Here is a 25,647-nt window from a genome sequence, read left to right as displayed (position 1 = left end):
TCTGCAACATTTTATGTTTTAAGAAATATATCTGAAACAAATATGACAATAAGGGTGAGAGGGTATTTTTCTCTGTACTTTTCTGTGGGTTAGAATGTTTTCTTAACTTAAAACCTCAGGGAATTCCCTAGTGGTCCAGTGGTTAGGACTTGGCTCTTTCACTGCTGTGGCCCAAGTTCAATCCCCGGTTGGGGAACTAAGATTCTGCAGGCTGCACGGCATGGCTAAAGTAAATAAATGAATATTTAAAAAAAAAAAAAAAAGAAACCCTCAACATCAGTAACAAAGCACTCTGATGTTAGGTGACTTCATCTCTGTCAGCTTCATTTTCCTGACCTGTACAATGGGAATAGCAGCACTTTCTTGTGGGATTGCAATGAAGAATTGAGTGAAGTTACAATGGCCTTTCAAAAGAGATGACGTTACTATTACTGTTGTCATTATAATTACTACCATCTGGTGGTCTCTTTGCTGTGTTTTTACCGTCTAATTCATAATGCACCAGCTTGCAGAATAGTCTTCCTTGAATAATGCTTCATCTTATTGTCCTCCCCAAGAACCTGCATTTTCTCCTCTGGGTATACCCAACCCCATTCAGTCAGGGGTGGCGAGCTGGTTAAAGCCTTCCTAGCCTCTTTCACCCCCTAACTCTGTGGCTGCACCTCATTATAGCATTTATCACTTGTCAGTAAGTCTCCTATATACGAATGAGTTCCATTGCAAGATGGTTAAATCAGTTAAGATAAGTTAAGATCAGTTAGTTAAGTCCAATTTATTTGTAAGTCTAACAAAGCTACCCTCGGTACCCAACTAACAAAATTGCCTTTATGGCACTGTACTGTTAGGGTTTATAATATGTTCATATCTTTGAAAGTTCATGACTTGAAGGTTCGTATATAGGGGACTTACTCTACTCTGACAGCCCCTAAGAAGCAGATGGGCTCGATTCAACTTGGTATCTTCAGTGAAAGAAAGAAGGAACGAAGAAAGGGGGAAAAGATGTAGGGCTAGGCTCTCATTCTGGCTCCCATGAAAGCCTGCGCCAGGAGTGTACTCTTGGGAAACATCATTTGAGTTCTGTGTTTGGTGTCACATCCGTGGCATGGGTTGGTGGTATCCACAAAGGCCCTTGTAAGCAGGCTCCTCCTCTAATTTCCCTACATTCAAAAAACACCCTCTGTCATCAAATGGGGCTCAATGGGCCACATACACTCATGTTAATTCTGTTCTTTTTTCCCCAAATCTTGCCTAGTTTCCAAAACCCGGCCTGCCCAAGTTATAAGCCTTCCAATAAACTTTCCTCAATTTATTTTAGCCCTAAGTTAAAAATCATCTAACACAAAGAAGATCCAGGAGAGAGGGGATATATGTATACATAGCTGATTCACTTTGTTGTACAGCAGAAACTAATACAACATGGTAACGCAGCTATATTCCAATTCAAAAAAATAAACACAGTTTATACTGCACATTTGTAAAAATTGTTTCCTTAAACTTAAGAGAATAAGGTAAGGCATTATTTCCTACAATTCCCATACACCCTTATTACTTGGCTAACAAAATTAAGCCCTATTTCTGACTTTGTATCATTGCTCCTCCTCAACCCTTCAGCTTTGGTTTTATGAAAAAAAAAAAAAAAAAACAAACCCATGGTAGAATAGTGTTTTTTTAAAAAAATCTAACACATACATAACTTATTAAGAGTCACTGTTTGAAGTACTTTATATATATATATATATATATATACACACACATATATATATACATACATACATATATATATATGTATCTGAAACATACACACACACACACACTGATTTTAGCCTCACAATAAACTGTGAGATAACTACTATTATTATCCCATTTTTGCTGATGAGGAGCTGAGGCACAGAGTTTAACTGGGCTTAGCCAAGGTCACACAACTAGTCAGTGGCAGAATCTGAAACCACTTGGTCTGCTTCAGATGCTTTGTAACTTACCACCATCCCAAGATCCCTTTCTAATCAGTGGCTTTGAACTTCAATACTCTAGTGTGTCATTTATATTTTCATTAAAACTGAATAATATTTAACTCATTTATATCTTCTTAGATGTTTTGGTAGCTTCTAGCATAAAATGAATACACCCTAAATACTGATGGTTATAGAAATCAAATCTCTGTGATTATATAAGCCCAGGAAGGTAGACCTCTCCTGGCTCAGGTAGAGGTCTCAAGTTCCCCCCAGCAATGTATTTCACTGACGTGATGGCAGTCTTGTGAGAGAAGCAGGCTAGCTCATTTCACAAGAGAGAAAAAATGAGCTGCAAAAGACTAAAAGGGACTTATTTCAAATTATACACTAAACACCATTGCCTCGACTAACTCAAGAACACCTGAGTCCAAAGTCATGGCACTTTTCTAGATTAGGCTTTCTGGGATTTCTCCAAGGTGAAGTCATAGCACCTTGGAATATGGACACTTGGAATATGGACAGGAAGTAAGGAGCATAAGAAATACAAATGTCCTTATCATTAATAACTATTCTCATCAAAAATCTTGGCTCCAAGCTGTCCTTAACTGCTTGGAGATCTGTCTCACACACATTACAAAGGAGCTCGTTACAAGAGCCTGTTCAGAAACAGACTCATAGACTTAGAAAATGAACTTCTGGTTGCCAAAGGGGAAAGGTTGTTGAGGGGGAGGGATAAACGAAGAGTTTGCAATTAACATGTACACACTACTATAAATAAAACAGATAATCAACAGGGATCTACTGTATAGTACAGGGAGTTCTACTCAATATTTGGTAATACTGAAAAAAGAATGGGAAAAGAATGAAAAAAGAATTAGATATATGTATACCTATAACTGAATCACTTTGCATACCTGAAAGTAATACAACATTGTAAATCAATTATATCCACTATAAAAAAAAAATCCCCAAACAAGAGCCCGTCCTTAATTTCACTTGGGACAGTACCAATAATTATGTAACAGTGCATCTCAGAACCCACTGTTTCTTACACAAGCCGATTCCTTACCTGTTAATTGCACCAGCGTCTTGGGTGTGGAGGTTTTCCTTGTAGGTCCTCTGAGCTGCTTTTCTGCTTGCTTCCTCTTCCATCTCACTCAAGCTCTCCTCCTCTAGGCTGTCAGGCTCCATGTCGTTGTCCTGAATTTGGTCTTCAAGGTTAGACCAGGACTTGATCTTTTGAGTGGGGCTTTCTGAGTCAGATTCCAAAGAGTCTTTTGAAATCAAATGTAAGTCTTCTTTCTTAAAAGATGGCTCTGTGGACTGGACCTTTAAGTTGGTGTGGTGTGTAGGAGATTGAATAGACAGCTTGGGAATGAATTTACTATGACTCATCTCGAGAAAAATACAAAAATGAACAGGGATTCTCTCTGGATGGCAGCAGCTGGCGGGATATTTAAAGTTGTGGTTCACAAAAGCATTTGCCTAAAAAAGTTATATTTATGTTATTCTGTGATAATTAAAATCTCTAATTCTAATATTAATCAAAAACTTAAGTAAGAGAACCTCATTATATTATCTACAGGCTTTTGTATGCACCCTTTTGTAAGTATGAGAAAGGTCTATTGGAAACACTATTGTGTTTTTCCATTTACAGGAACACTTCTGCTGCAGAGCTCATAAACAGTCTGAATAATCAAATGCAGCTTTATTGAGGAAATCAAATGACTGGAATCCTTTTTCTAGCTTCCAAGAGCCTGTTACAGAAAAGATTGGACAAAACCAAATGGGTTATTATGGATAGTACTTCAATGCCTTATTTCCAATACCCGGGGCACTGATATATATATGCCGTGTTCAGTAGTATTTATGGACAGAGTAAAGCAGGTTCACGGTCTGCCTTTTGGAAAATAAAGGAGGGGGAGACAGTATGGTTTCCACAGTTGGAACTGAAAAGATGATGAAGCTAGTTTGTTCCTAGACCTATACTGGCTGACTTTTCATGTGAAAGACTTTTTGATATCCAGGTTGCTACCAGGTAGGAATATGTAATTTAAGTGGATGTAACATGGAGATCAACTTCAGCTCAGTGTTAATAAAAACCCCATGAAAGTGATCAAAACTGTTCAACAGAAGATTTGATGGCCTTGTGGTCTGCCATTCAGTGATTCATAGCAGAGGCTGGGTATCCACGTGGACCTGAAAGGGATGCTGTCCTGGGGAGTGTTGCCTGGGTGGAAGATTGGCCTGAATACAGCTGGGGTCCCTTCTAACTCGCTTAAGAGCATGATTCCAAGTGAGCCCTCCCTGTCTCAAAGGGCTGTCATAAAGACCCATGAGATGGTTTACGGAAAGGGTGCTTTGAGTTCAGATACGATTGAAAGGAAATGATGTTTTTGGATTGTGCTTCCTTTCATCTCTAGCTGGCATTTCTGTTTGCTCTGTCTTCTATCTCACTGCCTTTATGCCATTTTTTCCCCCTGTAGGTCAGATAACAGAAACAACCTTTCTGATCAGAGATTACTGTAAAATTTCTTTTAATGGTCTACTCCTATTCTTTTGGCAAATCCTTTCTTTAATTAAATAACATGACCTTCTTTTTAGTCCTAGTTGACCTTGTTGCTAATGTTTCTATGGAACATCCTCAACTCCTTGGAGGAAAGCACCTTAACAAACAAAAGAGACCAAAGGTAACATTCATATTGAAATACATATGATGTTTAAATATCTATGGTTTTCTTTTTAACTTAAAGTTCCCCCCTCTTGGTAGACTTACATATTATTTGTCAAACTGTTTATATTAATTGCCTTATTTTAAAAATATATATTTCATTTTACCATATTATTTTAATTTTGAGAAATGGATCAACCTTTGCTTTTAGGATATTTTTAGAAAGCAGCAAATCCCTCAAATACTAACACATTTTAACCAAAGCAGTTTGTAATAATACATGTTTAAGAGTTCAAGTCACTGTACTTGGGATCTTAAAAAAGCTTGAAATAATTATTGTATTTCAATTTGGAACTGCTCCTTCATGAAATAATTCAGTCCCTTCAATTTCTCTTCATTTCTTAAATAGACTAGGGTTTCTTGGAGTTAATCAGTTAAAAATGTTCATAGGAAAAGATACAATTTTTGTTGTTGATGTTTGGGAGCTGATGAAGAGAGCAAAGCCAGATACCATCCAAGTTGGGTCATCTGTGGAGGTGTGATTTTATAAAAGCATGGGATTAAAAAAGGAAAAGCTGATGGCTGAAATAAACTAGAAAGTGGGACTTCTAAATGCAGTGAATGTGGCTCCCTACTGGACAAAGTTTTTCACTGAAATTTCAGACAAAGACCGGCTGACACATCTCCTAAGTAAACAAGACAGACAGGGATAAACCAGTGGCACCAAGAAACCCCTCGTTCCCAAGGGGTGCCATCAAGATCCTTGGGCCCAGCCCATTACATTAGTACTGGGAGGAACACACTTCCTTCTGTAGGTGAAATGTAGCCCTGCTTTAAGGGTTCATCCACCAAGACGAGTGCAGAGGAAAAGTTACCCTGTTTTGGAACAAGTCCTAAGCTGCCCAAAGGCGTTATTTCCTCCCTCCACGGCAGCCGGCAGCGCTTTAAGGCCCAGGAAGTGATGGGTGATCCGGTGGGTCTGATGCTCCGGACCGGCCTGATCAGCGCAGATTGGGGCTGTTCTGGGAGTCTGGGCGCCAGTCTTTCCAGATCCCGACCATCGGCCCCTGGGCTCCGTCCTTGCCTCGGCCACCGTCTGTTCTTCCCATCTGGGTCCCAAGGGCTCCCGCTTGTGGGCTCTCTTTTCTCCCCACCTGGATCACTTTCCTCGAGAGGTTTTTTCCTGTCCCCATCCACGGTCCCACCGCCCACCCCCAACCCCTACTCGGGCGCACCACACACCCTGTTTGGGAGGCAACCGCCTGTCACCTTGCCGGGCGTTCCTGGCTGCCGCGACCCTGGAGGCCCCGCATCCTCAGTGCTGGCGCCTCCCGGTCCCGCCCTGCGTCTCCCAGTGCTGCCCTGGAGACCGGGGCCAACAGAGCCAGCCCCGCGCGACTCTGGCCGCCCGGCTGTGGGCGGGGCCTCAGCGAGGGGGCGGGGCCTGTGCTGTCCATCCCGGCATCCCCCATGACACAGTGCCGGGTCTAGCCCGTCCAGGTGGAGAGGTGGGGACGGGTTGTGATGACCGCGTCTAGGGCACAGCTCCCAGGATCCCGGAGCTGCCAATGAAGCCGCTCGCAGCCCATACTGGCTTTTCCAAAGTTGAAAAGCAAGGGAAGACAGGCCACCGAGTGGGAAGGGAGTATGTAAAGAACTCCTACAAATTAAGAAAGCAAAGAATCCAATTTAAAAATGGGCAGATGATTTGAACAGAAATTTCACAGAAGAAATCCAGTGGCCAATAACTATGTGTTGTGGATGGAAAAGGTTAATAATCAGAAGAGGATGAAGTAAAGCCACTGTGCATACCAGCCACACTCACCATGTGGGCAAACATTAAAATACTAGACAGCGCCCAGGGTTGGGGAGGATGATAGGGCAAAGATGCCTCATATACTGCAGATGGGAGTGTGAGTTCGTGCAGATACTTTGGAAAATGGCTTCACATTAGCTTGGATGTGTACACCCTGTGATTCAGCGATTTCACTTTTTAGGTGTTTACCTCCCACCTGCATATGCTTATGTGCACCCAAACTGGAAATAACTGAAATATTCATCAACAATAAAATAGTTAATTTAATCGTAGTATTTCCCAAATCACTGCAGATGGTGACTGCAGCCATGAAATTAAAAGATACTTGCTCCTTGGAAGAAAAGTTATGACCAACCTAGACAGCATATTAAAAAGCAGAGACATTACTTTGCCAACAAAGGTCTGTCTAGTCAAAACTGTGGTTTTTCCTGGAGTCATGTAAGGATGTGAGAGTTGAACTATAAAGAAAGCTGAGCACCAAAGAACTGATGCTTTTGAACTGTGGTGTTGGTGAAGATTCTTGAGAGTCCCTTGGACAGCAAGAAGATCCAAGCAGTCCATCCTAAAGGAAATCAGTCTTGAATATTCATTGGAAGGACTGATGTTGAAGCTGAAACTCCAATACTTCGGCCACCTGATGTGAAGAACTAACTCATTTGAAAAGACCCTGATGCTGGGAAAGATTGAAGGCGGGAGGAGAAGGGAACAACAGAGGATGAGATGGTTGGGTGGCATCACCGACTCAATGGACATGAATTTGAGTAAACTCCGGGAGTTGATGATGGACAGGGAGGCCTGGGGTGCTGCAGTCCATGGGGTCACAAAGAGTTGGACATGACTGAGTGACTGAACTGATTTCATATGCTGACATACTATACAGTAGCAAAAATTAATGAACTACATCTGCATGCAATAAGACAGAGGCATATTAAAATACAACATTGAGTTAAACAACCCAATACATTGTATGATTTTGCACATAAATAGTTTTAAAAGGCAAAATTGAACTGCATTACGGTTATGGATGCATACTTAGTGGAAAAGAAAAAGAAGGTGAAGAAAAAGAAAAAAAAAGTGTCCAACTCATTGCGACCCCATGGACTATAGCCCACCGGGCTCCTCTGTTCATGGAATTTTCCAGGCAAGAGTACTGGAGTGGATTGCCATTTCCTTCTCCAGGGATACTTAGTGGAGAAAATTATATTAAAAAAGTGAATCTCATAAACTTAGGATTGTGGTCAGTTCTGGTGGGCAGGGCAGGGTGGGGACTTGGGGATAGAGTGCCTTTGAGATTGTATTTTCTGACTTTTAATGCTGGTTATGTAGATATTCATTTCAGAACAATTCATTAAGCTATACACTTATGTATGTGTAGAATATTTCACTATTTAAAAAATCCTCAAAGAAGAGTAAAGAAAGGAAGGGTTGGGAATTATATTCATATAACAGCATTAAAACCACAAATAGATATGGATAACTGTCTTCAAAGATACAAGAATTCTTCAGTTCTTCAATACCAGTTGCCTCATTAATGATAGGAAACACAGAGAATTGGAAAATATCATTAGTACTCAATTTTGCTATTTTTATTCTGCTTTTTATTAGAGTTAGATTTTTTGACAAGGGAAATATAACCTTTATTATGGTAAAATAATTGAACCCTACAACACTGCTTGATTTGTTTGATTTGATTATGACTTAGGAATGTATTGTTGACAAGATAAAAGCTACATCCTAATTTTGTTTCATATGCTTGTGGTTGATGCTATTATTATTTTTAAAAATATCTATTTTCTGTCACCTTTGACTTTTAGTTCAACAATGATTTATTATTTGCTGGTCAAATTGCATTACAAAAACTTAAAGTAATTTCCTTCCTCCCACTTTCTTGTATTTTATTGAAATAAATATAGTTGGAGCTGACAAAGAGGCCCCTGACTGATTTGGAAATTTTTTTTTTTAACAGTAGCATTTAAAATAGATTTGTTTATTTATTTTTTGGCTGTGGTGGGTCTTCGTTGCTGCACACGGGCATTCTCTAGTTGCTGCGAGTAGGGGCTACTCTGTTGGCGGTGTGCAGGCTTCTCTTGGTGGAGCACAGGCTCTAGGCACACAGGCATCAGAAGTCTCGGCTCTCAGGCTCTAGAATGCCACTGGCTCAGTAATTACGGCACACGGGCCTAGTTGTTCTGCAGCCTGTGGGATCTTCCCAGCCCAGGGATCAAACCTGTATCCCTTGCATTGCAAGATGGATTCTTAACCACTGGACACTAGAGAACCCCTCCACAGTGGCACTTTTTTAATGAATTCTTTTGAAGTTTAGTTGATTTACAGTATTGTGTTACTTTCAAGCATACAGCAAAGTGATTGTTATATATATATATCATATATATATTTATATACATTTATACATCTCCATATATCTAGATATTTGTATTCTCTTTTAGATTATTTTCCATTATAGGTTATTACAAAATATTAAGTATAGTTTCTCTATTTCTTTGCATTGTTCACATAAAAAGGTTTTCTTACCTCTCTTTGCTGTTCTTTGGAACTCTGCATTCAGATGGGTATGTCTTTCCTTTTCTCCTTTACCTTTTGCTTCTCTTCTTTTCTCAGCTATTTATAAGGTCTCCTCAGACAACCATTTTGCCAATTTGAGATTATATTTCCTTACTTAATGCTAGCTACCTAGATATTCATTTTATAGCAATTTATTAAGCTGTACATTTATGTGTATGTAGAATGTTTCACTATTAAAAATGTTCAAAGAAGAGTAAAGAAGGATTGAGGATTGTATTCATATTAAAATAGTGTTAAATCCACAAAGATATTTGATTAACTATCTTCAAAGATGCAAAAATTCTTCAATACTAGTGGTGTCATTAATGATAGCAAACACAGAGTGTTGAAAAATATCTCGAGTACTCAATTTTGCTGCTTTTTATTCTGCTTTATATTAGAGTTAGATTAAAAACAAAATGTTTCTGACAGCAGGGAGTGAGTATATAACAGGACCTCAATGTTACTTGAAGAAATGAAAGCAAGGTTGCTGAAAGCATTGATGTTATTCTGTCCAGCCTTTAAAATTTTTAGTCTTATTTTTGGTTGTGCTGGGTCTTTGTTGCTGTGTGCAAGCTTTCTCTAGTTGCAGTCAGTGGGCCCTACTCTTGGTTTTGATGTGGTGGCTTAGTTGCCCCACAGCATGTAGGATCTTCCCAGACCAGGGATTGAACCTGTGTCCCCTGCACTGGTAGCATTCTTAACCACTGGACCACAAGGATAGTCCTGTCCAGCATATTATACAGTTGATATTGGTGGTGATTTAGTTGCTAAGTTATGTAGCTGTAGCCCGCCAGGCTCCTCTGTCCATGGGATTTGCCAGGCAAGAATACTGGAGTGGGTTGCCATTTCCTCCTCCAGGGGATCTTCCTGACCCAAGGGTCAAACTTGCATCTCTTGCATTCAGTTCAGTTCAGTCGCTCAGTTGTGTCGGACTCTTTGTGACCCCATGAATCACAGCATGCCAGGCCTCCCTGTCCATCACCAACTCCCAGAGTTCACTCAAACTCATGTCCATTGAGTTGGTAATGCCATTCAGCCATCTCATCCTCTGTTGTCCCCTTCTACTCCTGCCCCCAACACCTCCCAGCATCAGGGTCGTTTCCAGTGAGTCAATTCTTCGCATGAGGTGGCCAAAGTATTGGAGTTTCAGCTTTAGCATCAGTCCTTCCAATGAACACCCAGGACTGATCTCCTTTAGGATGGACTGGTTGGATCTCCTTGTAGTCCAAGGGACTCTCAAGAGTCTTCTCCAACACCACAGTTCAAAAGCATCAGTTCTTTGGCGCTCAGTTTTCTTCACAGTCCAACTCCCACATCCATACATGACTACTGGGAAAACCATAGCCTTGATTAGACAGACCTTTGTTGGCAAAATAATGTCTCTGCTTTTGAATATGCTATCTAGGTTGGTCATAAATTTCCTTCCAAGGAGTAAGTGTCTTTTAATTTCATAGCTGCAGTCACCATCTGCAGTGATTTTGGAGCTCAAAAAAAATAAAGTCAGCCATTGTTTCCACTGTTTCCCCATCTATTTCCCATGAAGTGAAGGGACCTGGAATGTTAGGTCCATGAATCAAGGCAAATTGGAAGTGGTCAAACAGGAGATGGCAAGAGTGAACTTCGACATTCTAGGAATCAGCGAACTAAAATGGACTGGAATGGGTAACTCAGATGACCATTATATCTACTACTGTATCTACTCCTTAGGAGAAATGGAGCAGCCATCATGGTCAACAAAAGAGTCTGAAATGCACTACTTGGATGTAGTCTCCAAAACGACAGAATGATCTCTGTTCGTTTCCAAGGCAAACCATTCAATATCATGGTAATCCAAGCCTATGCCCCAACCAGTAATGCTGAAGAAGCTGAAGTTGAACAGTTCTATGAAGACCTACAAGACCTTTTAGAACTAACAAACACCCAAAAAAGATGTCCCTTTCATTATAGGGGACTGGAATGCAAAAGTAGGAAGTCAAGAAACACCTGGAGTAACAGGCAAATTTAGTCTTTGAGTACGGAATGAAGCAGGGCAAAGGCTAATAGAGTTTTGCCAAGAGAACGCACTGGTCATAGCAAACACCCACTTCCAGCAACACAAGAGAAGACTGTACACATGGACATCACCAGATGGTCAACACTGAAATCAGATTGATTATATTCTTTGCAGTCAAAGATGGAGAAGCTCTATACAGTCAGCAAAAACAAGACCAGGGAGCTGACTGTGGCTCAGATCATGAACTCCTTATTACCAAATTCAGACTCAAATTGAAGAAAGTATGGAAAACCACTAGACCATTCAGGTATGACCTAAATCAAATCCCTTATGATTATACAGTGGAAGTGAGAAATAGATTTAAGGGGCTGCATCTGATAGACAGAATGCCTGATGAACTATGGAATGAGGTTCATGACATTGTACAGGAGACAGGGATCAAGACCATCCCCAAGAAAAAGAAATGCAAAAAAGCAAAGTGGCTGTCTGAGGAGGCCTTACAAATAGCTGTGAAAAGAAGAAAAGTGAAAAGCAAAGGAGAAAAGGAAAGATATAAGCATCTGAATGCAGAGTTCCAAAGAATAGCAAGGAGAGATAAGAAAGCCTTCCTCAGCAATCAGTGCAAAGAAATAGAGGAAAACAGCAGAATGGGAAAGACTAGAGATCTCTTCAAGAAAATTAGAGATACCAAGGGAACATTTCATGCAAAGATGGGCTCGATAAAGGACAGAAATGGTATGGACCTAACAGAAGCAGAAGATATTAAGAAGAGGTGGCAAGAATACACAGAAGAACTGTACAAAAAAGAGCTTCACGACCCAGATAATCACGATGGTGTGATCACTCACCTAGAGCCAGACATCCTGGAATGTGAAGCCAAGTGGGCCTTAGGAAGCATCACTATGAACAAAGCTAGTGGAGGTGATGGAATTCCAGTTGAGCTCTTTCAAATTCTGAAAGATGATGCTGTGAAAAGTGCTGCACTCAATATGCCAGCAAATTTGGAAAACTCAGCAGTGGCCACAGGACTGGAAAAGGTCAGTTTTCATTCCAATCCCAAAGAAAGGCAATGGCAAAGAATGCTCAAACTACCGCACCATTGCACTCATCTCACACGCTAGTAAAGTAATGCTCAAAATTCTCCAAGCCAGGCTTCAGCAATACGTGAACTGTGAACTCCCTGATGTTCAAGCTGGTTTTAGAAAAGGCAGAGGAACCAGAAATCAAATGGCCAACATCCGCTGGATCATGGAAAAAGCAAGAGAATTCCAGAAAAACATCTATTTCTGCTTTATTGACTATGCCAAAGCCTTTGACTGTGTGGATCACAATAAACTGTGGAAAATTCTGAAAGAGATGGGAATACCAGACCACCTGACCTGCCTCTTGAGAAACTTATATGCAGGTGAGGAAGCAACAGTTAGAACTGGACATGGAACAACAGACTGGTTCCAAATAGGAAAAGGTGTACGTCAAGGCTGTATATTGTCACCCTGCTTATTTAACTTATATGCAGAGTACATCATGAGAAATGCTGGGCTGGAAGAAGCACAAGCTGGAATCAAGATTGCTGGGAGAAATAGCAATAATCTCAGACATGCAGATCTCTTGCACTAGCACGTGGATTCTTTACCACTGAGCCACCAGGGAAGCCCAACAGCAGTAATTTTAATGGAAATAATTTAACATGAAGATTTATTACCTGAAGTAGCAAAAAGGAATCCAGGTGTCCTTGAAACAGTAGGTACAGGAATCAACCACTGCCCCTATTTCTGTGATAACACAGGGAAGAATTTGTAATGATCACCTGGAAGCTGGAAGGAAGGGGCCAGAGCTGGGAGAAGGAGAAGATTCCAAGCTGGTGAGTGCTGGTGTCTTTAAGAGGCTTTTGAAGAGTGCTTTTGGGAGCACTGGGAAAATTTGCCCCAACTGCTGCTACTGAAACAGGCTGAGCTGTGGGCGTGAAGAAACCTCAGGATGATTCTGAGAGGTAGAGGACGCTGGGGAAGTGTAGTGTCTCTCTACTGTCCTCTACTGGCAGAGCCTAACAAGGAGTGACTGGCCAAGGTAAAAGGTTTGCAGAGTCTAACCCAGCATGACAGCCAAGTACATGAGTATGTTTGAAGCTGAGAGACAGCGAATTTATAAGCAGAACAGTGATTATAAAGTGGAAGCATATGAACAAATAAAGCCATAGAGTGCGTCGTTTTTATCTCCTGCTTCCCTGGTAGCTCAGATGGTCAAGAATCCATCAGCAATGCAGGAGATTCCGGTTTGATTCCTGGGTCAGAAGATCCCCTGGAGAAGGGAATGGCTACCCACTCCAGTATTCTTGCCTGGAGAATTTTATGGACAGAGGAGCCTGGCAGGCTACAGCCCATGGAGTCGCAAGGAGTCAGAGACAACTGAGTGACTTTCATGGAAATAACGATGATAATTTATGTATGATTAGCAATTTCCGGGGTTTGCAAAGTGCCTTTGCATGTATCATCTGTTCAGAATTAAGCTGGCAATCTGATGCTGAACTGAAAAACAAAGAAGAATGAGAAAAACAGGTCAAAAAATTATTAAAATAGACTGTTTTGTGGGTCTGTTTGCAACCCCACAGACTGCAGCATGCCAGGCTTCCCTGTCCAGAGTCTGCTCAAATTCATGTCCATTGAGTCAACTGAGCACATAGCTGGAAAGTGTGGTTACTCTGTAATTCTAACAAGTTGAAGTGTCTTGTTCCTTCACTTACATGTTAAATTCAAAGTAATAAATTAGGAATGGGGAGAGATGGCACTCTGAGGACAGAAAGGACAGTACCAGGAAGTGAAGGAACACGAGTGACATAAGAGATGTTCAGAAAGACCCAAAGCCACCTGAGGGTCCTTTGGTGTAGGCAGCAAGCCACTGTATAGCTGAAAATCCTCTGTGAGAATCCCAGTACTACAGTAAGCATGATTAATTTTCATAATGATTAATTTTCAAAACCCATAAAGAATAGGCCAGTTTAATACTAGAAATGTAAAAGTCATGCAATATATTTTACAAAGATTTTTATCTAAAATATTAAAATGTTTTAAATTTCAAGGGATAACCTCTCAATCATGCAGAAAAATTTGCTTGTTTAGAATAACCCGTCTTGAGAATTCTAGAAGAGTGAAGTTGTGATAAATATATGTTTATACAGACAATGCAATTCAACAGGCAGATGTGCAGAGAATGCTAACAATGTTCTAGGAGAACTAGTTAGAGCTGGGCGAGCCTGAGGGTGTGTGTGTGGGTGAATTCTGCCTGCTGGCATCAAAAGCTTTAGGAACAAGATGATCCCATAGGATGGTTCTTAGGAATACAGATTAACAAGTGATGATTGCTTTTCTTCCTCTGTTTTGTTTCCTTGGTTTGCTTGTCCAAAAATAATTTTAAGGCATTTTTATTATGACAGTTTAAAAACATACAACAGTAGAGAGAAAGGTATAATGAACTCATAGGTAACCTTCGTTCAGCTTCAAGATCAATCTGTGAGTGATCTTGCTTCTATGCATACTGTTCTGTACTCCCAACAGTTCAGTTCGGTTCAGGCACTCAGTCGTGTCCGACTCTTCGCGACCCCATGAATCGCAGCATGCCAGGCCTCCCTGTCCATCACCAACTCCCAGAGTTCACTCAGACTCGCGTCCATCGAGTCAGTGATGCCATCCAGCCATCTCATCCTTGGTCGTCCCCTTCTTCTTCTGCCCCCAATCCCTCCCAGCATCAAAGTCTTTTCCAATGAGTCAACTCTTAAATCCAAGCTGCTGTACAGTTTTATCCATAAGTACTTAGGATGCATCTAAGAGATAATTTTTAAATTACCACAATGGCATTGTCACATCTGAAATAAAATTAACAGCTCTTTCATATCGTTTTACACTAAGTCGTGTTCAGAATTTCCAGACCGTCTTCCATGTGTCTTTCTGTAATCGGTAAATTTGAATCAGGATCCAAACAAGTTCTACAAAATGATTTTTTAAAAAATAACAGCTTTATTGAGATATAATTCACACATTGCACAACTCACCCCTTTAAAGCACGCAGTTCAGTAGTTTTTAGTATATTCACAAGCTGGGCAATCATCACAACTATTTAATTCCAGAATATCTCTCCCAAAGCAGCCATTCCTCATTCCCTGCCCTTGTGTCAGCCAATGCCAACCACTAACTACTTTCTGTTTCTATGGGTTTGCCTTTTCTGGACATTTCATGTAAATGGAATCATAGAATTTGTGTTTGTGTGTTTGGCTTTTTTTATAGCATAATATTTTCAAGGTTCACCCATATTGTAGCACATGTCAGTACTTCATTCCTTTTTATTGCCACTGTATAAATATACTATCTTATTTATCCATTCATCAGTTGATAGTCATTGGGTTGTTCCCACCTTTTCACTACTGTGAATAATGCTGCTATGAACGTTCATGTACAAGTTATTTTTTTTAAAACTTTTTATTTTGTATTGGGGTAGCCTGTTAACAATGTTGTGATAGTTTCAGGTGAACAGCAAAGGGACTCAGCCATACATATACATGTATTCATTCTGCCCTGAGCGCCCCTCCCATCCAGCCTGGGAGGGAGCTACACAGTAGGTCTGTATAGCTCCCTGTGCTATACAGTAGGTCCTTGTTGGTTATCCATTTTAGATATAGAAGTTTTCATGTACAAGTTTTTATGTGGACCTATGTTTTCTTCCCCCCCACCCCATTCTCTTAGGCAGTTTTTATCCTTCTAGCTTTATTGAGATATAATTGACATATAGCAGTGTATGAATATAAGGTGTATAGCTTAATGATTTGACTTACATGGACCATGAAATGATTATCATGATAAGTTTAGTGAACATCTATCATCTCACATACACAGTTAAAGAAACAAAAATATTTTTCCCCTTGTGATGAGACCTCTTAGGATTTAGAGTTTTTCATACAGCAGTGTTAGTTATATTTATCAAGTTGTACATTACATCGCTATGGTGCTTACTTATCTTATGACTGAAAGTTTGTACCTTTAGATTACCTTCATCCATTACCCTCTTCCTCCGTTCCCTGTCTCTGGTAACCACAAATCTGGTCTCTTTTTCTATGGGTTTATTTGTTTTTAAAGTGTAACTGACCTACAACACTATGTTAGTTCCTAGTACACAACATAGTGATTTGGTATCTCCATACACATTTCAAAGCGACTCCCATGGTAAGCCTGGTTATCACTGTGGCCATATATACCTCAGAATGGAGCTGTGGGAGCATATGGAAACTCTCTGCTGAACTTTTGGAAAACTTCGAGAATGCGTTCCAAAGTGGTTGAAATACTTATATTCCTGTCAGTAATCTCTGGGGGTTCCCATTTTTCTATGTCCTTTCCAATATTTGCTATTGTCTGGCTCTTTTTATGATAACCATCCTTGTGATTGGTTCTGTCTTATTGCAGGTTTGACTTGCATATACCTAATGACTAATGGCGGGGCTTCTCTGGAGGTTCACTGGTAAAGAATTAGCCTGCCAATGCAGGAGACATGGGTTTGACCCCGGGGTTGGGAAGATTCCTTGCAGAAGGAAATGGCAACCCACTCCAGTATGCTTGCTGGGAAAAGCTCCATGGACAGAGCAGCCTGATGGGCTGCAGTCCACGGGATCACAAAAGGACTTAGTGACTAAGCAACTGCAACAATGACTAATGATACTGAGCATCTTTTCATGGACTTACGGTTGTTTTTATTACACAGTGACCTTCCAAATTATCGCAAATGTATTTTAAATGTCAGATTAAAGAGTTTTTATCTGAGCAATCTCTAAAAGTGATTTGTCTCTGATTACTTTCTTACTTTCCAGTATAGAATGTTCTAGGCTCTAGTTATGCATTTCTTGCCCCAACCTGCAATTAACCATTTGAATTTCCTTGTCATATACTTTTTATTTTTTTATACTTTTTATACATTATACTTGTTATATACTTTTTTATATTAAGAACAATTTGCCTTTTCTCCTTGTTCTTTTTCTGGTGTGGTGTTGATTGTTTTTCTTATTTTTAGAAGGTCTTTAAGGATTTTACCACTTTCTCCACCCCCCAGCCTTTCACTTGCTATTTATTTATTTATTACCACGAGGCATTTATTTTTATATAGTCAAAGCTATCACTCTTCTTCCTTCATATTTTTGAATTTTGAGTCATGATGAGAAGTTTGTCCCACTCCCAGGTTATAGACCTAATTTGTCTAAAGGTTAATTACTATTTTTTTCTGGTATTTCTATGGTTTCATTTGTATTTTTAAATATTCCATCTATTTGGATTTTATTTTTGGTTTATGATATCTTTATCAAGTTTTGCCTTTTTCTATATGGCTGCCCAGTTAGTAAAATGTTGATCTTTTCTTTTGAAAATCATTTGAGATACCACCTTTATCGCATATAAAATTTTTATTTTACAGCATCAGTATTAATACCTGTTCTTCTAATTGCTGCTTATTTTATTATGAGATGAGGTGACAGGGTTCATTAAAAGCTTTTCTATGTGGTTTTCTTCAATAGCAGTGCCTATTGTGCATTCTTAGCTTTAAAGTTAAAATTCTGTATATCCAGTTATCAGGATGTTCTCAGTAAGTAGACCCAGGATTTAGTGGTCTCTGTGCCATTGTCTTAAACTAGTACAGGGAGAAACTAGTATTCTTATCTCATTTAGTCTTCACACTAATCCTGTGTGGTGGGAATTTTTATTCCCATTTTACAGATGAGGAAGCTTAAGATACAGGAAGTTATTCTGTGACCAAAACTAACCACAACTTGGGAATAAAGAATTAGGGAAAAGCAAAAGAAAGAGAGCGCACCCCCATTTTAAAGAATAATATTTAGGGAATTCCCTGGCAGTCCAGTCTCAATGTTGAGGGCCTGGGTTCAGTACCTGGTCAGAACTAAGATTCCACAAGCTGCAGCATGGCCCCCCAAAAATAATAAAGTGTAATATTAGTTATTGATTTGATGTTTACCTCTAGTAAAGGGGGTAGCTTCATTTGAAAATTTCATCTGGATCTCTGAGGCTTAGTCTCCTTCAAACCACACTGAAAGTCACAGAGTCTAGTATTTTTCTAATGGGACACAATTTTTATTTCACAAATCAGGGCCTGGCTCAAAAGAGGTATCCTATCTTAATTAAAAATTGTGACTCATTCTTTCAGGGGATTGCAAAAGATCTGCTTCCACAAAGCTGTCTCTCTACAGTTAGGCAAGATATCTTCTTAAAAAAATAAACAGGCATTTGGGGAGAATATAAGAAGCTGTTGTTGCCTTAGTTTTGGTTTGCTTCTATATGAAAATGAGATGTAGAGCAGAAAAGGTGGGGAAAAATTATCATATTTGAACAGGTCTAGAGTAATGGTCAGTGATGACGAATTTGCTCATGAAGGCATTACAGGAAGGAAAAGGGCTTCTCTCTTAGTAGGTGCAACACTGTAAAAATAGAATTGCATTTCAGCTAGATCAAAACGTTATTATAAATATAGCAAAGTACCATGACTTCACTTGGGGGAGGTAACAGGAAATTATGTTATTGGGTTAAATTAGTGGCCTTGTGAATGACTAGCAGTTCAAACTGTCCTCTTCCCCTGAGTGGAGCCTCCCTATTTGGTGTGTGCTCACTCTGTTGGATTGAGTAGGATTTTTCTCTCTGTTATTTTTACCTAATGAGAGAGGCTTGCAGTCAGAGAATTTTGGTTTGGTTTTTCTTGAGTCATTGGAGAAGAAGTAAAATAAGCATCTTTTTGACTTAATCCCCGAAAGATAAAACTAAGAAGGATAGAGATTTCTTAGTTATTCTTTAGCTCTATTTTCCAACGAGCAGAAACGAGGAAACATGAAACACAACCTTAAGTTATATGTAAGGAATGAGATAGGATCCTACTCCAGCCTAAAGAGTCATCATATCAACTTACAATGGTTTAGAGCAGTGGTCCCCCACTTTTTTTGGCACCAGGGACTGGTTTCATGGAAGACTTTCCACAGACCAGGGAGATGGGGATGGTTTTGAGATGATTCATGCTCATTACATTTATCGGGCACTTTGTTTCTGTTATTATTACATCAGCTCAGATCACCAGGCTTTAGATCCCAGAGGTTGGGGACCCCTGGATTAGAGGGAAAAGCACTTCATTCTGTCCTTATGCCTTTCAGTAATTTTGTGATTTTTAAAAAAATTATCACAAGAAAAAAAAATCACAGCTGGATCTGGCCTCTGTAACAAATACAAACTCAAAATTTTATGTGTGGTAGAGCAGTGCAGGGAGAGGTGGGGACAGCAGGTGGTATTATTTTAGAAATAGTTTATTCAGACCCAAAGAATGAGACATGTCCTAAATGTTTTCACACATTTTCATGTGTAAAAGCAAAGGGAGGGAGTACACCTTGGAACAACCACTAGAAACACAAATACATAGTCAGCTCTTTATTAAATAATTTTTGAAAAGCATCTATTAGATCAGTCATCAGGAAATTCAACTCATTATTTTCTTTTGTACATGTATTTGGAAAGAAGTGTCCTGGTAAAAACATGGTCTACCAGGTCAACTATTGTGATTTAGCAAAACAATTCTAAGAACACGGAATCTTTGGGTCTGCCTTGAACTACCCTTAGGTCTTAGGGCATGAACTTTGGGACCTTCAGGTTCATCTGACTCATTCATGACTTCTCCCTGACAAGGCATGGACTGGTTACAGCTGCTTAAAGTTCGTCTTGAAAGTCAGCTTCTAGGACTAGAGACCTTCTTTGGGTCCTTTTCATCCCAAAGATCTTTATTTGGAAACCAGAAAGAAAGATTAAAAACAATTTAAAAAAATTTTAAGTAGTTCTACTACAGCCCAGCATCTTAAAATCTCCTGTTTCCTTTACACTAAGAATGTTAGCTGATCACATTGACCCTGATCTCAAAGCTTAGTAGAATTCTTCCGCTCTGAAGTAGTGTCAGGAATAATAAGTTCATTTCTTTTAAACTACAAAGCTTTATGTCCATGGGTTAGTCCTCACTTATTGCTCTGAGTCCCGGGGTGCTTTACTATTGGAGGACGCCATCTTGCATTGCACTCAAAGGACGTTTTTCATATGACGGTAATTAAGCGCCTTCCCACAGGCTGCTCCACCGAGGTGATGATGAGGCTGCCTTGAAATCCTATCTTCTGTTGCAAGGCTCCCTACACAATGCTTTCTGGTATATAAGTCAGCTCTCCTTTTAATTTTGAAGGTTGTGCCTTTTCCTTCGTCTTTGATTTTGCCTCCGAGTACAGCTGTGTGATGTAGTTTATGCAGCCCCTAGAGCGGGAAGCTGAAAGAAAAACATGGCAAACCCAAACATTTAGTTTGAACAATGTTGCACCCATTTATTTAAAACAGGCGGATCGCCTTGTGGTGTTTGTAGGTCTGAATGCTAATGTTAAAAAACTCAGATCTGAAATTCACTGCTGTGTACATATGGTCTTGAATGCCCTGTTACAGCCTAATTATCAAAAAGTTTTCTTATGTAAACATTATGCTCATAAACCTGAAATAAGATATATAGGCATCTCTGCTATCAAATAACGGATGTGTTGCTGGAAAAAAAATACATTGCCTTTAACATGATTTCATACTGAAAGTAAAAGGGCTTATGGGAATAAGAGGTTTGGGGCAGCCCAATGAAAGCTCATGCATCTCTGTACATGGAGTCTAGAAGTGTCTCCAGAAGACAATGAGCAGAAATGATAGAGTTGAAATGCTGGATTTGAGGGCGCTGAGGGAAGGAGGATGAAAGTGGGGCATCAGATCCCAGGAGACAGTGCAACCTCCCACAGCTATGGCAATCCTCCCACCCCAGGGAATATGTATTGGGGTGGGGGACAGACCTTTCTGGGTAGGGAGTCCTGAGTGCACAGGCTTATTCTATTAGAAAAAAAAGTTTATTGAAATATATTAATAGTCGATTTATAATGTGTTAATTTCTTCTATGTAGGTGCTCATTTTAAATTTTCTTAAAGGTGAATTAAAAGGGCTTCTGCTTGCTCAGCAGCTGAACTGAAGGCTTTTCTTTTCCTGCTAAAGGTTACAGTTCTACTCCCACTATTGTTGTTGCTTCTTTTTTTGTGAAGTTTTTATCTTGTATTGATATATAGTGGTAAAGAACCTGCCAGCGAGTGCAGGAGACATAGGAGACACGGGTTTCATCCCTGGGTGGGAAAGATCCCCTGGAAATGGCAACCCACTCCAGTATTCTTGCCTGGAAAATTCCATGGACAGCGGAGCCTGGTGGGCTACAGTCCATGGGGTCACAAAGAGTTGACACAACTGAGCAACTGAGCCCTTACATTGGGGTATACCCAATTCTCAACGTTGTGATAGTTTCAGGTGCACAGCGAAGCTACACCCACGGCTCTGTTCCCCTTGCCTGGAGGAATGGGTGTAGGAAGCAACCCTGATTACACATTATACTGACGTCATTGAAACATGTGTTGCAGCGTAACAGCCTGTAGGCAGCCGACCCACATTTCCCGCTCCCACCCTGGGTCTCACGTACCCCGCTCACTCATGCCCCTCTTCCTAGTACTACAGCTAGTCTTTCTTCCATTTCACACCTTGCTAGGTCAAAACCAAAAAAAAAAGCCAGAGGTGTTATGAAAGAAATGCTTCTTATAAAGCCTCAAGAAAACCAATAGCAACTAGTGACAAAGCTCACTGCATTGTCTTGCAACTTTGGGCAGGTGGAATAAATTAATTTGCATGGAAGAAACAGTGGTTGGAAGGTATAAGATTCTTGCTGTGCTATATTCCTAGCTTCTGTCTACTTTATCTTTGTCAAGAGTACACACACATGCACACACACGCTGACACACTGACTATTAGACTATTAGACTATTTGTTCTTTTCATATTTTGCTTGAAGAACTGCAATAAAGTAATCCAAAAGACGTGAAATATTTCTGCTTAAATTTGTTAAGCCTTATATTCATTTGCATGAGAGCTAAGTTGCGTCAGTCGTGTCTGACTCTCTGAAACCCCTTGGACTGTAGCTTGCCAGGCTTTTCTGTCCATGGGATTTCCCAGGCAAGAATACTGGAGTGGGTTGCCATGCCTTTGTCCAGAGGATCTTCTCCATCCAGGGGTTAAACCTGCATCTCTCCTGTATCAGCAGGCAGGTTTTTTTGTTTGTTTTTACCACTAGCACCACCTCAAAAGCCCTATATTCATTTATTCAATACAAATTTACCAGACTCTCCACTTCTGATGTGGCAAGCCCTATGCTAGGATCTGAGGATACACATAGAGTAGACCCAACTGCTCACCAGCTGGAGATGTATTGTGGTAGCTAGATTAACACACCAAAAATGACAGCCTGGTGTGGGAAGTTCTTCATTGGTAAAGCTGTATATAGGATGCTGTGGTGCACAGGAAGGGCATACAGTCCAAGATGTACCTGTGCCTGATAGCAAGGACTCAGGGATGGCTCCTCAAAGGGGCTTATGTTCAGCTATGCAAACTTAACTGCTACTTTTTGGGGGTTTTTTAGGTGTATTTCCTTAAGTTCTGTGAAATGATTTAGGTGATTTGCTTTTTCTTGAGCTAAAAATCAAACTTTGATTTTTCCTCTCCTCATGAAAGGCAACAAGTTAATGAACCTCATTTTTCATGTCTCAGGTCCCATAGTTGACTTACTTTGGCCATTTTTCTCTTGGGATGATGTTTCTTCATTATTTGACCTCGATCTGTAACTTTCTAGAGTGTACTCTGAAATCTCACTTTCTGCAAGAAGAAAAAATTGTTACTGATTTCCGGTGCCACAGACATCATCTGTATTTAGAAATGTACATTTGAGTAAGATCATACCTGTTTTTATGTGGTAGTAGACTTACCACTTCCTTCCCCGTACCTCATGTACTCATTAGTTCAGTAAATTATTTTTTAGTTTTACTGTGATTCCTACAGGCACTGTGCCATGCATGCAGTATAAAAGTTGCAGAAGTCAGATGACAGCATATTAGAGTCCAATACTGTCTTTTTGGGAAGAAACAATTCTAGTAGAGCTTAAAGAAGTATGGTGGGGGAGGTATCAGTGGGAGGTTTTGAAACAATACTGTGGCGTTTGCCTGTTGTGTGGGTACAACTGGAAAGCCAGACCCTATATGTAGGTCTGTTTATGATAAAAATGTTAGTCCATCTGAATATCTCAAAAGATAGATATTAAACTAGGAAAAGCATTACTTATTTTTTTTAACTTTTTATTTTGTATTGGGATATAGCTGATTAACAATATTGTGATAGTTTCAAGTGAACAGTGAAGGGACTCACTCAGCCATACATATACATGTATCTATTCGCCCCCAAACTCCCCGCCCATCCAGGCTGCCATATAACATTGAGCAGAGTTCCCTGTGCTAGACAGGGGGTCCTTGCTGGTGATCCATTTTAAACATAGCAGTATGTACATGTCCATCCAAAACCCCGTGACTATCCCTTCCTCACATCCTAACCTCTGGCAATCATGAGTTCATTCTCTAAGTCTATGAGTCTCTTGCTGTTTTGTAAGTAAGTTCCTTTTATTTATTTTTAGATTCCACATATAAGGGATGTCATATTAAGTCCTTCACTGTAAAATGTGCACTGACTCCTCCTCCTCCTCTGTCTGACTGACTTCACTCAGTACCCAATCTCTAGGTCCATCTGTGTTGCTGCGAATGGCATTATTTCATTGTTTTTAATGGCTGAGTAATATTCCATCATATAAATGTACCACATGAGAAGCAACACTTGTAAAAGGGTCAGAGCCAGTCAAAGATGTGTTAATAGTATTTTGCCATAGAACATAATGCGTTCTCTGTCATTGGAGGTGTATGAGACATATATGGCTAAATCAGCAGTGTTCAAGAGCACCATCATACAAGGCACATGCATAATTTACAATTTTCTAGTTGCCATTTCAAAAAGTAAAAGGAAGCAGGTGAAATTGATATGTTTTTATTTAACTAGTAGATTCAATGTATTGTTATTAGACATATTCTTGTGTGTGTGTGTATGTGTGTGAACTGAGTCTTCAAAACTGTATGTGTCCAGCATATTAAAGTCAAATACAAATCCTTACAGCACCTCTCAAGGGTGCCTAGCCACAGTTCATGTGCTGACTAGCCGTATTATGGCTACTGTATTGAACAGTTCAGGTCTAAATAACCGCTCAGAATTAAAGAAGGGATTTAATCTTGGCACGCATTTATGGAACGAACAGAGCAGATGGTTATTCTGGATAACTTCTACAGTCCCTTCTGTCTCTGATGTTGAGTCTATATATTTTAATAGGTATGTTCTATGCTAGCTAAATAATTTTGTTTTTGTTTCCAATGATAACTTTTAAATCAGAATGCTTAGGAAAAATTATGAACATATGGTTGACGGAAGCTGAGTGCATTCTTATAGAGTAAGAATGGGCCCACACACAGTCTATTATATTCAACCCTTGACTGGTCAATCAGTCCTAGAATAGGGACTCCTTGAGGACAGGGATTTGGTCTGTCTTGTTGGCAGATGTGTTCTCAGTGCCTGGAAGAGTGCCTGGCACACGTGGGTGTTCAGTAAATGCTTATTGAATGAATAGATGAATATGCTCTCTCTTTGGTACCTTTTTGTGAATAGAAGCCTCCACAATTTAATGCCATTTCCTAGAGCTACTCTAATTTCTCTCGGTCATGCATTCTTTGATGTAATCCCTGGAAATTCACATCCTGCTCAGACAGATGGTATAGCATTGAATGGTGCACTGCTCAGATGGTACCGCGTTGAATGGAAGAGCTTTAATTGACAGAATTTCCCTCTGGGCTGGCCAGTGGCTTCAGCACCTTGGAGCCTCCGTCAGGCTCTCTGCCCACTCACCTTTCTTCCATATCACATGTGCTTTCCGGAGTTTCATGATGAAGAGCTGGACAATGATGAACAGTATGAAAATGAGGAAGGACACGAGGGTCAGCAGCAGGACACCGCTCTTCTTCTTCGTCAGTCCCCCATACTGCCGATTTGCTTCTGCAGGGAAAATGCAAGGGCTTTAAACAGGCAGAGGGGTTTTTTTTGATCACTGAGGAATATATACAGTATTTGCAAAATATAATGAAGGATAATAGCTGAGAGGAAAAGATGAGGGAGAGCTTTACCCTGAAGGTAAAGAGAGTCACGTTATTCGTTCTCTGAAAATAAGCAAACAGGAATATAAACAAAGCAATTTCATGGGATGATTTGAAAAAGATTTTTAAGTTACATAGATATTGGGCTAGTTATTTTTCATTTCTAGGAAAATGTGAGGATATTGAAGTATAGTCAGAGAGTTCCAAATCAGCTGTAAGGAATGGAGTTTTTAGCAAAGTATAGTTAAGTAGCAAGAAAAGTTACTAAGGAGTTTGAAAAACTCTGCAAATAAAATGAAATTTCATTAATCTTGGCTAGGTTAAATGTGGTCCTCCATGAAGGCATCTGGAGATAAATCAGGTGAGCTCTTAAAGATCTTTCTAGTACTCTTATTTTTGGGGCTCTACATTTGCAGAATGTCATTCATGGTCCTCTTCATCTCAACCAACATCTCAACAAGGAGTGCAACTACTCAGAGAAAACTGTGCTTGGAGCTGCTGAGGCACAATCCTATGA

General features: G+C 40.0%; 2 protein-coding genes across 2 annotated transcripts in view; both read right to left on the bottom strand.

Moving 5' to 3' along the window:
* JHY (junctional cadherin complex regulator) overlaps positions 1-5,964 on the bottom strand; it is a 76,660-nt gene extending 70,696 nt beyond the window's left edge. The window contains exons 1-2 of the mRNA XM_040258237.1: positions 5,893-5,964; positions 3,022-3,437 (exon numbers count right to left, since the gene is read on the bottom strand). Of these exons, the coding sequence (XP_040114171.1) occupies positions 3,022-3,347 (326 nt within the window). The 5' untranslated portion in view covers positions 3,348-3,437; positions 5,893-5,964. The remainder of the gene's footprint in view (positions 1-3,021; positions 3,438-5,892) is intronic.
* Positions 5,965-19,423: 13,459 nt separating this feature from the next.
* CRTAM (cytotoxic and regulatory T cell molecule) overlaps positions 19,424-25,647 on the bottom strand; it is a 28,657-nt gene continuing 22,433 nt past the window's right edge. Inside the window, exons 8-10 of the mRNA XM_040258236.1 lie at positions 24,886-25,032; positions 22,681-22,767; positions 19,424-20,321 (exon numbers count right to left, since the gene is read on the bottom strand). Coding sequence (XP_040114170.1) covers positions 20,191-20,321; positions 22,681-22,767; positions 24,886-25,032 — 365 coding nt within the window. The 3' untranslated portion in view covers positions 19,424-20,190. The remainder of the gene's footprint in view (positions 20,322-22,680; positions 22,768-24,885; positions 25,033-25,647) is intronic.

The sequence above is a fragment of the Oryx dammah genome, unplaced genomic scaffold (assembly GCF_014754425.2).
Source record: "Oryx dammah isolate SB20612 unplaced genomic scaffold, SCBI_Odam_1.1 HiC_scaffold_17, whole genome shotgun sequence".
NCBI classification, from domain to species: domain Eukaryota; kingdom Metazoa; phylum Chordata; class Mammalia; order Artiodactyla; family Bovidae; genus Oryx; species Oryx dammah.
This window is presented reverse-complemented; position numbering and strand designations above follow the sequence as displayed.